Source organism: Grampus griseus, assembly GCF_964374135.1.
Source record: "Grampus griseus genome assembly, chromosome: 1".
NCBI lineage: Eukaryota > Metazoa > Chordata > Mammalia > Artiodactyla > Delphinidae > Grampus > Grampus griseus.
The window spans coordinates 127,875,985-127,892,063 of record NC_139017.1 but is presented as its reverse complement, the minus strand read 5'-3'; the positions used below and the strand labels follow the sequence as shown (position 1 = coordinate 127,892,063).

The 16,079-nt window shown below is 43.4% G+C and overlaps 1 protein-coding gene across 5 annotated transcripts in view; it reads right to left on the bottom strand.

Moving 5' to 3' along the window:
• JAK1 (Janus kinase 1) overlaps positions 1–16,079 on the bottom strand; it is a 233,734-nt gene that overhangs the window by 20,245 nt on the left and 197,410 nt on the right. For all 5 annotated transcript variants that reach the window (XM_082649205.1, XM_082649204.1, XM_082649206.1 and 2 more), the window contains 5 exons: positions 14,278–14,620; positions 12,531–12,716; positions 8,371–8,528; positions 6,382–6,505; positions 3,663–3,849 (listed from right to left, as the gene is read on the bottom strand). In XM_082649205.1, coding sequence (XP_082505331.1) covers positions 3,663–3,849; positions 6,382–6,505; positions 8,371–8,528; positions 12,531–12,716; positions 14,278–14,620 — 998 coding nt within the window. The remainder of the gene's footprint in view (positions 1–3,662; positions 3,850–6,381; positions 6,506–8,370; positions 8,529–12,530; positions 12,717–14,277; positions 14,621–16,079) is intronic.

The following is a 16,079-nucleotide window of genomic DNA, read 5'->3' as shown; positions in this document are numbered from 1 at the left end:
GTGACACTGTTGGTGGGGCTTAAAAAAGAGCAGCCAATCACTGGGGAATTCTACCAAACATACAAAGAAGAACTTATACTGATCCTTCTCAAACTCTTCCGAAAGACTGAAGAGGAGGGAACACTCCCAAAGTCATTCTATGAAGCCACCATCACCCTGATACCAAAACCAGACAAAGACACCACCAAAAAAGAAATTACAGGCCATTACCTTTGATGAATATAGATGCAAAAATCCTCAACAAAATATTAGCAAATGTAATCCAGCAACACATAAAAAGGATCACACCCTATGATCAAGTTGGACTCATCCCAGGGTGACAAGAATGGTTCAACAAACACATATCAATCTATGTGATATACCACATTAACAAAAGAAAAGACAAAAACCACATGATCATCTCAACAGACACAGAAAAAGCATCTGATAAAATTCAATCTCCATTCATGATAAAAACTCTTACCAAAATGGGTACAGAGGGAACATATCTCAGCATAATAAAAGCTACTTATGACAAACCCACAGCCAAGATAATACTCAATGGTGAAAAGCTGAACACCTTCTTGCTAAAATCTGGAACAAGACAAGGATGCCCACTCTCACCACTTCTATTCAACATAGTACTGGAAGTCCTAACCACAGCAGTCAGACAAGAAAAAGAAAAAGAACTTGGAAGGTAAGAGGTAAAACTGTCATTAAATGCAGAAAACCTGAAAGACTCCACACAAAAACTACTAGAACTGATAAACAAATTCAGCAAGGTAGCAGTATACAAGATAATATACAGAAATTGGTTGCACTAACAATGAAATATCAGAAAGGGAAAGTTAAAAAACGATCCCGTTTAAAATCACATTAAAAAAAATACTTAGGAATAAACCTGAATGAGGTGAAAGACTTACACACTGAGAACTATAAAATATTGATAAAGGAAACTGAAGATGATTCAAAAAAATGGAAAGATATCCCATGCTCTTGGATTGGAAGAATTAATATTGCTAAAATGGCCATACTACCCAAAACAATCTACAGATTCAATGCAATGCCTATCAAATTACCCATGACATTTTTCACAGAACTAGAACAAATAATCCTAAAATTTATATGGAACCACAAAAGACCCAGAATTGCTAAAGCAATCCTGAGGAAAAAGAAGAAGGTGGAGGCATAACCCTCTCATACTTCAGACAATACTACAAAGCTACAGTAATCAAAACAGCACAGTACTGGCACAAACACAGACATATGGATCAATGGAACAGAATAAACAACCCAGATGTAAACCCAGACACCTATGGACAATTAATCTCTGACAAAGGAGGCAAGAACATACAATGGGGAAAAGACAGTCTCTTCAGCAAAGTGGTGTTGGGAAAGCTGGACAGCCACATATAAATCAATGAAGTTAAAACACTCCCTCACACCATACATAAAAATAAACTCAAAATGGCTTAAAGACTTAAATATAAGACACGACACCATAAAACTCCTAGAAGAGAACATGGGCAAAACATTCTCTGACATAAATCATACCAATGTTTTCTTAGGTCAGTCAACCAAGGCAATAGAAATAAAAACGAAAATAAACAAATAGGACCTAATCAAACCTATAAGCTTTTGTACAGCAAATGAAACCATAAACAAAATGAAAATACAACCTACAGACTGGGAGAAAATATTTGCAAATGATGCAACCAACAAGGGCTTTATTTCCAAAATATATATAAACAGCTCTTACCACTCAGTAACAACAACAGAAAACCCAATCAAAAAATAGGCAGAAGACCGAAATAGACATTTCTCCAAAGACGACACACAGGTGGCCAATAGGCACATTAAGGGATGCTCAACATCATTAATTATTAGAGAAATGCAAATCAAACTACAATGAGGTATCACTTCACACCAGTCAGAATGGCTATCATCAAAAAGTAATAATACAAATAATAAATGCTGGAGAAAGTGTGAAAAAAAGGGAACCCTCCTACACTGTTGGTGGGAATGTAAATGCTGCAGCCACTATGGAAAACAGTATGAAGATTCCTTAAAAATCTAAAAACAGAGTTATCATATGATCCAGCAATCCCACTCCTGGCACATATCCAGAGAGAACTCTAATCTGAAAAGATACACACACTCCCAATGTTCACAGCAGCACTATTTACAATAGCCAAGAAATGGAAGCAACCTAAATGTCCATTGACAGGGGAATAGATAAAGAAGATGTGATATATACACACACACACAATACATACACACACATACACAATGGAATATTACTCAGCCATAAACAAAGAAAGAAATAACGCCATTTGCAGCAATGTGGATGAACTTAGAGATTATCATACTAAGTGAAGTCAGAGAAAGATAAAAATCATATGATACCACTTATATACGGAATCTAAAAAAATGATACAAATGAACTTATTTACAAAACAGAAACAGACTCACAGATGTAGAAAACAAACTTATGGTTACCAAAAAGGAAAGGGAGTGCAGGGAGGGATAAATTAAGTTTGGGATTAGCAAATACAAACTACTACATACAAAATAGATAAACAAGGTCCTACTGTATATCACAGGGAACTATACTCAATCTCTTGTAATAAACTATAATGGAAAAGAATCTGAAAATATATATATGTACGTGTGTGTGTGTGTGTATGTGTGTGTGTGTATATATATATGAGAATCACTTTGTTGTACACCAGAAACTAACACAATACCATAAATCAACTATACTTCAATTTAAAAAAAAAGAGCAGCCAAGTTCCTCGCCAAGTTCCTCACCTCTCCTATCCAATTTACTCTGTGATCCACCCATGGCTCCCCACTGCCTGCATGATAAAGTCCCAGCTCCTTGGCATGGCATCCAAGGCCTCCCATGGTCCCAAACCTCTGCTCTCTCAGTCTCCCCTCTCCCTTCTTTCTAACTTCACTGAACACATTAGTCCTCTAGAACCTTTCTGCAGCCCCTGCTTTGGCCTGCTGCTTTGCCCTGCACATGCGTGCTGGGAATGCCCTTATCTAACTGGCAACCTCCTGTTCACTGTCCAACATTTGGCTCAAGATCCACCTCCTCTGTGTAGCCTTCCACGCTATGTGACTCAGGGATCTTGACCATCTCCTTCTCTGCAACCCCAGGGTCTAATATGTTGTGTGTGTGTGCATGTTGATTTAAACACGCATCACACGCTACAGTGGCCTCATTTACCTGTGACATTTTCTGTATTAGGCTAGAAACCCTTGGGGCGCAGAGACTGAGTCTCATGCATTTCTGACTCTATGTATCTAACATAGTTCTTGGCCCACAGAAGATGTGCCAGGATCATCTCTCAGACAGATAAACTACTGACGGGAACTTAAGACATTTTATCAAAAGGAAGAAAGAAGTAAATTTCTGCTTACTAATCCTAAACATGCCTCTTTCGGCAGCTTAATTAAGATACTGAGAAAAGGTGTATGTCTTTTCTATAGAAAATGCTGACACCTGAGGAGTGGGATGTGCGTCAGAGACAGACTTGTAACAAAACTTAATGAAAAACACCTAGAAACTGTGGGGGAAAGACCACTTTCTTCAAAGCACCCAGCATCTTTTGTTTGATCTGGGTCTCAGAGCATCACGAGGGGATGCAGCCTGGCTCTGGCTTGAAGAGACTGACCTCGGGGCTTGGGCAGGCAGCAGCGCTTCAGCACAAAGCTGATGTTGTCTGTGCGCAGGATCTGCTTCTTCAGGTGGCTCATGAGGTCTCCAAGGCTGGGGAAGCTTCGGTCTGAGCCATGCAGGCTGTAGCGGCCCTTCTGCACCTCAATCTGAAAGTTCTTGAACTGCTTCTGGACACCCAGCAACTGCCATTCAAGAAAATAATCAGAAAGGATTTGTTTTAAAAAGGGCTCAAGCAAATCTCTCATGGGTATGTATGATGTTAACAACAGGAGAAGCTGGGTAGAGGGCATACAGAAACTCTGTACTATCTCTGTAATGTTTCTGTAAAACTAAAATTATTCCCTAATAAAAAAGCTTATTATAAGTAAATGAAATAATAACTAATAAAGGAGATCCAGGAGAAGGCACTGATAAAAGGGAGTTAACACCAAGGAGACAACCTAACAGCAGTGATTTCTACAAGAGAATCACTTCATTTTGGCACTTCAGATGAACTTCATGAAAACACCAACCTCATAGGACTGCTGCTAAGATTATATGGCAGGGCCCGTGTAAAAACGTTAGTAAACACTTTTATAAAGGTTAGCACACATTATGCATGAAATAATAAGTACTATAGAAAAATTTATCTAGGAACTCCCTCAAACTGAGCTCTTCCAAGAACCTCCTGGGAGGTGGCAGACAGCTGTCTGGTCTGGTTTCCGAGCTGTATGGTGCCCAATAGAGGAAGTATAAGCAGAAGTTTTCCTTCATGACAACTTCTGTACAAAGGGAACTATTTTAGTATTTTAGTGGTTAAGAATGAAGGCCAGGGGCTTCCCTGGTGGCGCAGTGGTTGAGAGTCCGCCTGCCAATGCAGGGGACACGGGTTCGTGCCCCGGTCCGGGAAGATCCCACATGCCGCGGAGCGGCTAGGCCCGTGAGCCACGGCCGCTGAGCCTGCGTGTCCGGAGCCTGTGCTCTGCAACAGGAGAGGCCACAACAGTGAGAGGCCCGCGTACCGCAAAAAAAAAAAAAAAAAAGAATGAGGGCCAGAAAGATCTACTAACGCTGTAAACTAGGACAAGATATTTAAAATCTTAATGCTTCAGTTTCTTCATCTGTTCAATGGGGATAATACAACCTTATCTCATGGGGCTAGTGTAAGGATTAAATGAGAATATACAGGAAAAGAGCTTAGCACAGTGTCTGGTGAGCTAAAATAAATAGTAGGAGTAATCCTATCTATGGTTCCTGTTTTCCCCAGGTAATCTGACACCAGGTAGACTACGTTACTGAATCACTGACATTCTCAGTACAGCACAGGTCAATTCCACCTCAAAAGGTGGTTGGGCCGTCTCATGCTCACATCTGTGATAAAAATATTAAATTTCCTCCAAAGACTGACGGAACGCAGAAGAAAGGGATCCTGCCAAGGCAACAGGCCTGCCAAGTGCTGAGCCACTGCACCCGTTATCAGCCACAAGGCTGAGCTCTACAGGAGCACCCCAGGCGAGCAGTGGCCCCTACAGACTTCACCTATGACTCTTGGCAGCACTGGGTTCCTTCTGCCATTTCCTCTTCCACTCTTGACTGAGTCCAGCCCCAGAGATTCTCCAGTACTTTTCCTTCTGGTATCTGAGGTCTGCAATATGCTAACATGCTGACTCTCATCTTGCAGCCCCTCCCCTGCCCCAATTCTCCTAGCTCATGGTGAACCCACGCAACACTACTGTATTTATTTGGACTAATTCTGTAAAACTCTTGTCTTTTAAAATAGCCCAGGACTTCCCTGGTGGCGCAGTGGTTAGGAACCCACCTGCCAATGCAGGTGACACAGGTTTGATCCCTGGTCTGGGAAGATCCCACATGCTGCAGAGCAACTAGGCCCATGTGCCACAACTACTGAGCCTGTGCTCTACAACCCGCGAGCCACAGCTACTGATTCCACAGCTACTGAAGCCCGCACGCCTAGAGCCTGTGCTCCACAATAAGAGAAGCCACCGCAATGAGAAGCCCGCGCACCGCAGAGAAGAACAGCCCCCGCTCACCACAACTGGAGAGGGTCCGCATGCAGCAGCGAAGACCCAATGCAGCCAAAATAAATAAATAAATAAACTGACTGATTAATTTAAAAAAACAGTCCATTTCTTGTGTTTTAAAAAATTACATGAATAACGAAGCACTGTGGTCTAGTGAGGTCAAGTTTGCAATTTGGCTTCAGGATTTCTCTCACATCATTCCCAGCTTCCAGCCACACCTGAGTCACTAACAGACATCTTGTCAAAACACATGTCAGTAATTTGTCTGTTAAAATGTCTGCACCTACCATCTGGGGACAACTGTGTTAGGCCAGGTTGCCAACAGGCCTCATTGGTGCTAGTCTGTACCAGTGAATGCCCAGACACAGCTCTGGGTCTGTGATGGTCCTGGCACCGAGTGTTTTGTGTGAGCTGGTTTTCTGGTCGTGTTCCACCTTCCAGAGCACAGGGACCCCTGCCATGGGTCCCTTGCAGGAAGAAAGAAAGGGCCATAAGGATGAAAGGGTATGGGGTATGGCTGCCTGGGAAGGGGCTCCTTTTGAGGTGCAGGCTGTCCCTGTCAGAACTGCCGGCGATTTTCTCAGAGCCCCAGGCTTTTCTACCCCCATCCCCCAAGGGTGGTCCTCCTGGATGAGAGGTTGCACTGACACCCTGTGGCCACATGGGTTGGCCCCAGCCACTGTCTTGACTGACCTCAGACTTTTCAAAGCAAGTGACGGTCATGAGGATGTTGTCGAAGTCGGTGCAGCTCCACCGCAGCACGTACATTCCCTCCTCGCTTCCTTCTTGCCGCAACTTATTGATGGCATATTCTGTGCTACAGGGAGAGAGGCAAAGAGAGAAAGCTCACCCCAAACAGAAGCACTCTAAACCCCATGGGATGTCCACTTCCTTGAGCTGCCTCAAGTCTGACGGCCGCTCACAGTACCTGTCCTGGGTCCTACCGTCGTCTCTGATATGAGACAGAGAGCTTGTCTCATATGCTTGTTCCTGACTTCCCCACACACGCCGCTTCCACTCTAGCCAGATGAGCTCCCCCCCAGGCTGAGGATGCAGAGCTGCCCGTGATGCAGTGGTAGGGGTCTCTCCCCCCATCCCAGGCAGCACAACTAGAACAGAAGCCTCAGGATAGCATGGACTTGGAGTTGTTCTGTTTATTGCTGCATCCCCAATAACCAGAGCATGCCTGGCTCACAGTTCTCAATAAATAAGTGAACAACTGAATAATAAACACTGAATAAAGAAATCAAGGATCAGAAAGCTGTGAGTAGAGAGCCTGCCTATCCTATACTCCCGTGTCCCCAGGACTAACAAGTCCGGCACACAGAGGGCAATGAGCAAGCAGCTGCTAAATAAACCCACATATGAGGTTACTACACCCAGTGAGTTCTGCTCACTGAGTGTTGGTAAAAGAGGGCTGTGTGGTCAGCACGTGTTAGAGAATGGCAGAGACCAATGGCTCCCTGGTGGTTGGGCAGTGAGGGTAGGCAGACAAGAAACAAACGGACACGTACATAAACTTAATATGTCAGGAGGTAATAAACGCCACTGAAGACAAATAGAGCAGAGTGAAGGAGTCAGGGAGTGCGGGTAGCAGAGGGGGAAGAGGTGTCGTTGTTTTATATAAGGTGCTTGGGTAAGACTTTACCAGTTAGGTGGTATCTGAGTGACACCTGAAGGAAGTGGTGACTGCTGAAATTCTGGAGGGAGGGATTTCCAGACCAAGGGGAAAAGCAAGTGCCAAGGCCCTGAAGCCTAACTATAGTTGGCATATTTGAGGGACATGCTTTATTATAAAGCTCAACCCTTGCTCTGCAATTCCTTGGTGTGTCTGTCTCCCTGTGAGTCTGTGAGCCTCTTCAGGCCAGGGACCACACCACTGACAAACTGCCTGTCCACAAGGCAACTGGGATCAGGAAGAAGGTGGGAACCGCTTCACGTGAAAGGTGGCTGATGAGATGCTTCCACAGATACATTTCGGTCTGGAAGAGAGACTCCGAAGAAACACAGCAGCTGTTTTCCTGTGCCTGAAGGATGGTCACACACAAGAGGAAGCAAACTGAATCCCTGTTGCTTCAAAAGGCGGAACTCAGATGAGTAGACAGAGTTACAGGGAGGCAGACTTCAACTCCCTATGAGGAAGGTACGCATGTCTGTAACTGTCAGAGCTATAAGCTACTCGCTGCCAAGTGAAGCACTAAGTACCCCATCACCAGAGGTGTTTGAGATGCAGGTGGGACGAGACACCCAGCAAAGCCCCTCCCAACTCTAAGGCTTGGTCACCTTCACTGGGCCTTCTGGCACTGGAGGACATGCTGACTCGGGATTCTGTTCCTACACCGTCTGCTGTCGAGACCTGTGCCCTGTCTTTCTTGAATCACCCAGAGCGTCTGGCACAGTAAGGGGCTAGGAAGTGTAGCACTTCTTGGTCAGCTGTGGAGAAGTGAGGGGTTCATCTATGAGGACACCCAAGGAAGGGAGAAGAAGTGAGGGGCTGCTGCAAGGACCAAGGTAAGAAATGACAGGAAGGCCTGACCAGGACAGCAGGGATGGAAAAGGGCACCAAGTAAGTATTCAGCGTAAATGCCTGATGACGCCCATGCCTGAGAAGGACACGCTCCCCATCACTAACACGTGGGTTCTTTTCACACCAAAGGCAACCGAAAATGTTTTCGAACCAACCAGATTGGACCGTGACAGCCATTCTGTATGTTGTGGACGATCAACGGGGGAGCCACGTCGGTGCAGAGGTAATGATGGGCATCTGCTGTGAGCCGGAAGTAGCCGTCCACGAGGGACACAAAGGACAACGCCTCCTCGTGGGAAGACAGCTTCAGTTCCTGGCGAGAGAGTAGAAATGCCCATGGTTACATCACATGCCTGCCATCTTAAGCAGCTGACTCTCTGGGGAGGTACAGAGTGAGAAGATATTTAACACAATGAAGAATGTACAACCCCAAAGGGAAGCTCTTTTTTTTTTTTTAATTCTTTTCTTTTTTTTTTTAAACCCCACATTTGTTTATTTTTTTGGCTGTCTTGGGTCTTCGTTTCTATGCAAGGGCTTTCTCTAGCTGTGGCAAGCGGGGGCCACTCTTCATCATGGTGCGCGGGCCTCTCACTATCGCAGCCTCTCTTGTTGCGGAGCACAGGCTCCAGACGCGCAGGCTCAGTAGTTGTGGCTCACGGGCCTAACTGCTCCGTGGCATGTGGGATCTTCCCAGACCAGGGCTCGAACCCGTGTCCCCTGCATTGGCGGGCAGATTCTCAACCACTGCACCACCAGGGAAGCCCGGGAAGCTCTTTTTGTCGATAGTAACTGCACCCCTTGCAGTTACATATAACTCTGTTCACCACACTCTTTCATCTCTTACCTCAAAACTTTTATCAGATTGAGGAACAGTGGGGTGAGGGGGCGCACGGGCAGCTGTGGCAGGCAGGAGACTGTGGAGAAGCTGCCACCCGGTCCAGATAGAAGAGGAGGCCTGAATCAAGGTGGCAGAGGTATAAAAGTAGAGGTGGGGGGGAACATAGTGTGCAGATGACACCCTGGTCCTGGCACTACACATTATTCCTAGTTACAGAAAAAGAAACAGAGGCACAGGTGTTTCATCTCATCCAGAGTTGGTCTAGAAGATGAAACTCCTGGATTTTAGTCCAGGAATGGTCCCAGACACAATGATAAGGTTTCTAGATTAAATCCAGGAACCTCTGAGGGTCTGGAGAAGGCAGAGAGTCTTACTCCAAGTGGGAGAGGCAAAGGTAAAAGAAGAGGAGGGAGGGAGTTTCCATGGAAGGAAGAAAAACGCCTGGAGGTGAAGACAGGTGGGGTTTTGTCTTGATCTTACAACCCTGAGGAGAGATGACCATGTGAGAGGAGCTGCGGGGTCAACTAGGAACATCTGATGAAGGAAGGTTTGTAAAGCCATGATTTAGAGCTTTGTCTCACAAGAATATTAACAAACACCTGAGCCTTCAGAGAAGGGTAAAATGACACTTGAGTATATGACTCTTTCCTTAGCACTGGAGAAAGAAGAGGCTGGTGGCAGAGAAAAGTAGACAGAGACAAGAAGACCAGTGAAGGGGGGAGGGGTGAATATACGCAACCAGACAGAATGGAGGTAAGGGGCTTATAATGCGAGTTAGCTATGATGCCAAAGGAAGGGTGCTTTGGGGTTGTGAGACAAGGAGGCCAAGAGAGGGCAGGGAGGGCTACCATAGGGATGGCGATGCAGGAAGGAGGCTCTGTGCTAAGTGTGCTTCCTTTCGGGTGTGACCTGGCATCTCCCTGCAGAGCCCCAAAGAGCAAACTCAAGACGGTATGGCTTGGGCAGCCCTTCACCCAGTCACATACAAACAAAAGTACGTAAGCACTTAAGTTCTCTGAAAGCGGAAGTCTGAATAGAAAGGGGAGATGTCAAGAAGATGCAGAGAGAAGAGATAAATCAAGATATGATCTGATAACATGGCAGCATCATGCTCTCCTGAAAGACCAGCAACCAAAAGTACTGCTTGGAAATGCCATGGCTGGGAAGGGATGGAGGAGTGAGATAAGTAAGAAAAAGCATCGCATAGTGTTAACCCACAGGTTCAGGAGCCAGCTTATCTGGGTTCAAATCTCCGTATCTCTACTTGCTATTACATTTAAGCATATATAATCATCATTTTTATTCGTCAAAAATTGTCAAATATTGGCAATTTCAAGTAATTTAATGTAATAGCTGTATGACCTTGGACAAGTTACTTAACTTCTTTGTGCCTCAGTTTCCTCCTCTGTAAAATGGGAATAACAGTATACCCACCTCACAGGGTCGATATGAAAATGAAAAGAGTTGGTATTCGTAAAGCTTTAAGGCAGGAAATACCTGGCACACAGCAGGGCTAGTATTTGTAAAGGAAAACAAGGTAACGAGGAGATCAGGTATCGATTTCTTCTTGCCTTCCCCCTGCTCTCTGCACAGCACTGTAGCTGGGCACAGAGCTGCCAGCCCCTGTGCCAGGGTGAGCACTGACTTAGACGACAGGTGCCCCGTCTGGGTGCCAGACTTGACTCTGTCAGCCAGGACAGATGGGGCAGGCTCACAAAGCTCGCATCACCTGGCTGCAGTTCCTCCTCCCCTGCCACGCATCTCCAGGGTTTGGCCATGTTGGACAGCCAGACCACAAATGGGCCAACCTCTCCCTCACTACAGAGTCCCTGGGGAAGAGAACACCGTGGAAACCAAAGCAGTGCAGGCTGGAGCTGCCCCTGTGCAAGCTCCGACACCTCTCCCTAAGTCTCAGATTCCCCCCTGGAAGTGGAGCCAAAATCCTGATATCTTAAGGTCTTTGTAAGGACTAAATAAGATACTGCAGACACATCATATAACATGACTTAAGATCTATAATATGCTGAATAAATAGCATTTATTTTTATTTTCTCCCTCCCACCATTTTCCATCTCTCCACTAACATCTATATGGGCTCTTCTACTTCCTTCACGTTTTTACTACAGTTTTCTAATGAAATCAATGTATCTTTATTGTTTAAAAAAATGGGGAGGATGGGGAGAATTAAAAATTAAAATCGTTCATATTCCCATCATAAACAAATAGTTGTTAATATCTGATTATTTTTCTAAGAGCATGTGTATGTATATGCATAAACTTTTTAAACAAAATTGGTTCCATTCTACCAATAGTTTTATATTCTGCTTTCTTCCATTTATGAAGCATTTTTATGGATATTTTTTTAGTTCAGCAATTCGTTTACAGAATATTCTACTACTCAGATGAGTTGTGTTTTATTCTCTCGTTTTCCTATTATCATATATGCAGGTTAGTTTCAGTATTTTGACATTGTAAATACTGCTGGGATAAACATTCTCATTCATAGACCACTGCCTGCATCTCTCATTGTTTCTAGAAGACAGGTCCTCATTTCCTATGGAGGGATTATATAGATAGTTTCAACGCTTTTAACACATGTTTACCAAATTGCTTTCCCAAATGGTATATCAAAAAGACTAGTTACTCTAGATGTAAAAGAATGACCATCTGTCCTAAACCATATCACCAGATTCTTTCCCCGTACTGAGTGTTAAGATTTTGACAAAGTATTTGCCAATTTTCAGGCAAAACATGGTATTTCCCTAGATGACTACCTTCATTGCATGGAGGAGCACCGTGTCTCACCCACCTGTCCTCCCCATGTGACGTCAGCTGTGACTTCCCCAACACAAACATGTTTATTCTGGCAGGACTCCCACTTCCCCTGCCAAACTGGGGAAGTGACTTCCCCTGCCTGTCTAGATCACGTCCTCAAGTGATACCAAAAAAAGAGGAAGAGAGGTTGAACACCCCTTCCTCTGTCCGAGAGTCACTTGGCTGTGCTTGACACCATGATGAGGACTGTCATTGTGGCCAGAGCTGCCAGCTGGACAGTCTGCTCAAGTGCAAAGTGGGGCTTCCCACCGACCTCATTCCAGATGACCCACACAACTCAGCAGAGAGGCTGTGCAGGAGCCCTTGGGAGAAAATGCTGACACTCAGTGATGTGGATCTTCAAATCCACTAACTTTTGTGAACTAAATATTGATGCTGAAATATCTTTGGGAAGACGGCAAATCCTGAAGCAGATACACATTTGAAGACCAAAGAAAGGCACTAGAATGTACCCAAGTAACTTAAAAACAGACATTGATAATGTCAATGTCAGCAATAGGGACTTTTTGGCTTAAATAAGATGATCATAAGATTTTCTCTTTGGGACAGGAACTCTGAAGAGCACATGCTGCATAACTGTCCTCAGCAAAGTCTCCCTCCGAACACCAGCCCCAGGCCGAATCACTTCTGAAGCAAACTTACCATTTTTTTGTTGTCCTGCTTATTAATGCTGACCACAGACTCCTTGATTACAATGTCAGTGATCTCAGGGAAGTAAGAAAAATTGTTCCACTCTTCCTGGATTTTATTTTTCTCCTCATCCTTCTTGTGTTTATTTTCCAGTTTTTTCCGTTTCAGTTTATTTTTTTCCTTTTCAACAGGAACAACCTGATAAGATACATAAAAGTGACAGACTGAAGTCAGCTTTCTCATTTTCTATTGGTATTTCTCATTTTCTCCTGGCAAACCAACAGAAGGCCTGAAGCCGAGCAGGAGAAAGCCAGTGTGCCTGGATTGACAGAGGAACTGGGAGAGTTAGCACCCATGAGCCTATTTGGGTCCCCATGGGCCTATTGGTCCCATCAGGGATGCCTGGGATCCTACACCTGGAAGAGATCTTAATGAACACACCGACTAAACTCTTTACATAATCTATAATGTGCAAGCAAACTCAGGAACAGAAATAACTGCTCACTAGACACGCATCTACAATCAGGTCCCCCCATTTGAACATAGGCTTTCTCCTTTTACAATCTATCACTGATTGTCTTGACTTTATAGCCATATTCAAGTTGGAATTTTCAAGAGAAGGTATGAATCCCATGCTTGGATAACCTAGGGAGTCATACATGTCTGCACAAGCTTACGTATTTTGTGTAGCAGAAGTCTTGGAGACTAGAAATCTGGGATAAGATCCTGCCTCTGCCATTTACTTAGTTAGGTCGTCTCTTTGTGCCTCCATTTCCTCACCCATAATCAGAGATCTTACATCTTCACAAGGTTCTTGGAGCAGTAGGTAAGTTCTTATTAACACAGTACCCACACTACACAGAAAACACTTGATAAGTGTTTGGCACTGTTATTTTAGCATGAAAATAAAATAGGAGTAGAAAGTAAATCTCCCCTTTACTTCAATATTATTATTATTTACAATAATAATGATGATGGTAATAGTAGCTGTAATAATTTATTGAACACTTATCATATGCCAAGCTCTGTGCTAAACGACATTCCGTTCTCTCAACACTATGAGGTAATACACTAAGTATCGCCATTTTATAGATGAATAATATGTGGCTGATATATGTGAAGTAACCCTCCCAAGGCCATGTGAGTATAAACAGTGGAGCTAGGATTTGAACCACATCTATTTAGATTTAAAACCCATGCTTTTAAACCACTCTGCTCTATTGCCTCATCCAACAAACACTTCAAAAAGAAGCTCCAGATTGCAAGAAAAATTACTCTATCTCACAGAACCAGAGGGCTAAATTCAATTCTTGGCATAATCACTATTAGTTAGTTATGACCTTGGGCAAGCTTCTTAACTTGTCTGTGCCTCTGTGTTCATCTATAAAATAGGGAAAATGGTAGTATCTCTCATAGATTTGTTTTAAGGAATAATTGAGTTAATACATGTAAAATGCTTAGAAAAGTACTTGGTACATGGTAAGCACTTGGTACATGTCTGCTGTTACTACTATATTATTACATATTGTATATGTTGTTATTATATTTCTGTTTCCCTACAGAACTCAATAAATATTTATTTTAGATCTGCTGCTACATGGATACAATAAAAGATGAATGATACATGGTCTCTAGCCCATGAAATAAACTCAGCTGACAGGGGTGATGAACATGCAAAGAGATAATCCCAACAGAATACACGGAACACACCATGTGACACAGGATGCTCTGTTCTGATCAGCCACCTATCAGCACTTACATTTGGTTTCTGCCTCCACTGGATTCCAAGATTTCCAGTCACCATCACTTCATAGCAGAGAATGTTTCCATTATCATCCGGATGGAACCGATTCATCTCATTTTCTGATGAAATCAGTAGCATGGAAGTCTCAAATATTTCAGCACCATAATGTTTTGTCAAAGTTTCCAAGGTAGCCAGGTATTTCACCTTCAGGTCGTGTGTGGACACACTGCTGTCACAAATGGTCTTGTTGTTAAACTCCTTTAGGAAATCCTTGAAAACATTATTTATCCGCATCCTGGTGAGAAGGTTCCTCTGTCTGATGGACTTATTCAATGTTTCTGGAATATATCGCTTGTAGCTGGAAGTAAAAAAAAAAAGTCTCTTTTTCATGTACAGGTTAGCAGAATAGTGCAGAAACAAACCTAAGTCTATAAATCTTCCTTCCCTGTGTTGCCAAATGAGAAAGAAGGGTCTACTCCCAGAGGGTCTTAGATGGAGTAAAACTCTGAGGATGATAATCGTAAGGAGATTGAGGTGAACAGGGACTGAAAGAAAAGAGAAAAGTACATGTTCCACAGATTTTACTGAAATGGGAAATTCCTACAGGAATCATCAGATTTTCTGGGTCACAAAGGCAGGCAGCAAAATGCACTTATCTGTGTTTTTGTTTGCTAGTGTCACTGTTCCCATGCACACTGGTGCTCACATAAACACACTGTTACTAAGATTCAGCATCAGTTAGAAAGCCGTCTGGAAGGTGTCAAGAGTGACAAATGATGTTTTGTATGCTCTACTTGCCTATCTATTTTACAGTTTTTCTATAAAGATCAAAAACTACTTTTATAAGAAATGGGAAAAACCCATAAAAGCTAATTAAATACAAAAGATTTAGTGTTTGCCATGTGCAAATGTCTCAGATATATTAAATGGATCAACAAGTAAACTGAAAGATTAGTTACCCATCCAGGTGCTAATGAGAGAGTATCTATGACTAACAGAATCTCAGCAAATGGATATACTGCTAGAACAGGAGCCAGCTTTAAGAAGAGTGTGAACACCAAAGAAAAAGAGAACAAGTCCACTGGGGGTCAAAGTGGGGAGGCCCGTCGGCCAGTTACTCCCAGGCCTGAAAAAGCACCTAGCACAGGGAAATCCCTGCGGCACAGATGGTTTCACAACCGTGGAAAACTGTGGAGTTTGAAACTTATCCCCAACAAATATTGTAATTTTTTAGATTAATGTAACAGAGAGGAAAATCAGCAGAGAGTTATCATTTTTTACTTTAGCCTCATGAAAAAATAAAGAGGAGGTGCCCAGAGCAAAAGCCACAGAAAACAGAGAAAGCAGCAGAACAGCATATGTCTAATCAGTCCCTCCATTTCTGAGGAGCAACTTGTGATCTGCTCCAGACTCTGGTCAAGGGCAAGGAGATACAAGAAGTAACCTTATGAGAAGATACATGCCACCTATCACAAATAACACCACTATAAATAATTCCCTCTTCAAAATGAGACTGTCTTATGACAATCACAATAGCTCACTGATTTAAAAATTATATTTCCAGACTTCCCTGGTGGTCCAGTGGTTAAGAGTCTGCACTTCCACTGCAGGGGGCACAGGTTTGATACCTGGTCGGGGAACTAAGATCCCGCATGCAGCACAGTGCGGTCAAAAAAATAAAATAAAATAAAAATTATATTTCATAGATGGGTGGGAGTTATGCAGATTGAATACTCCTTCACAAAGACTTGATCACAAATGATAATTTTAAGTAAATACAGTTTTCTTAAGGTAACAGTCGATCGTGCTTCACATCA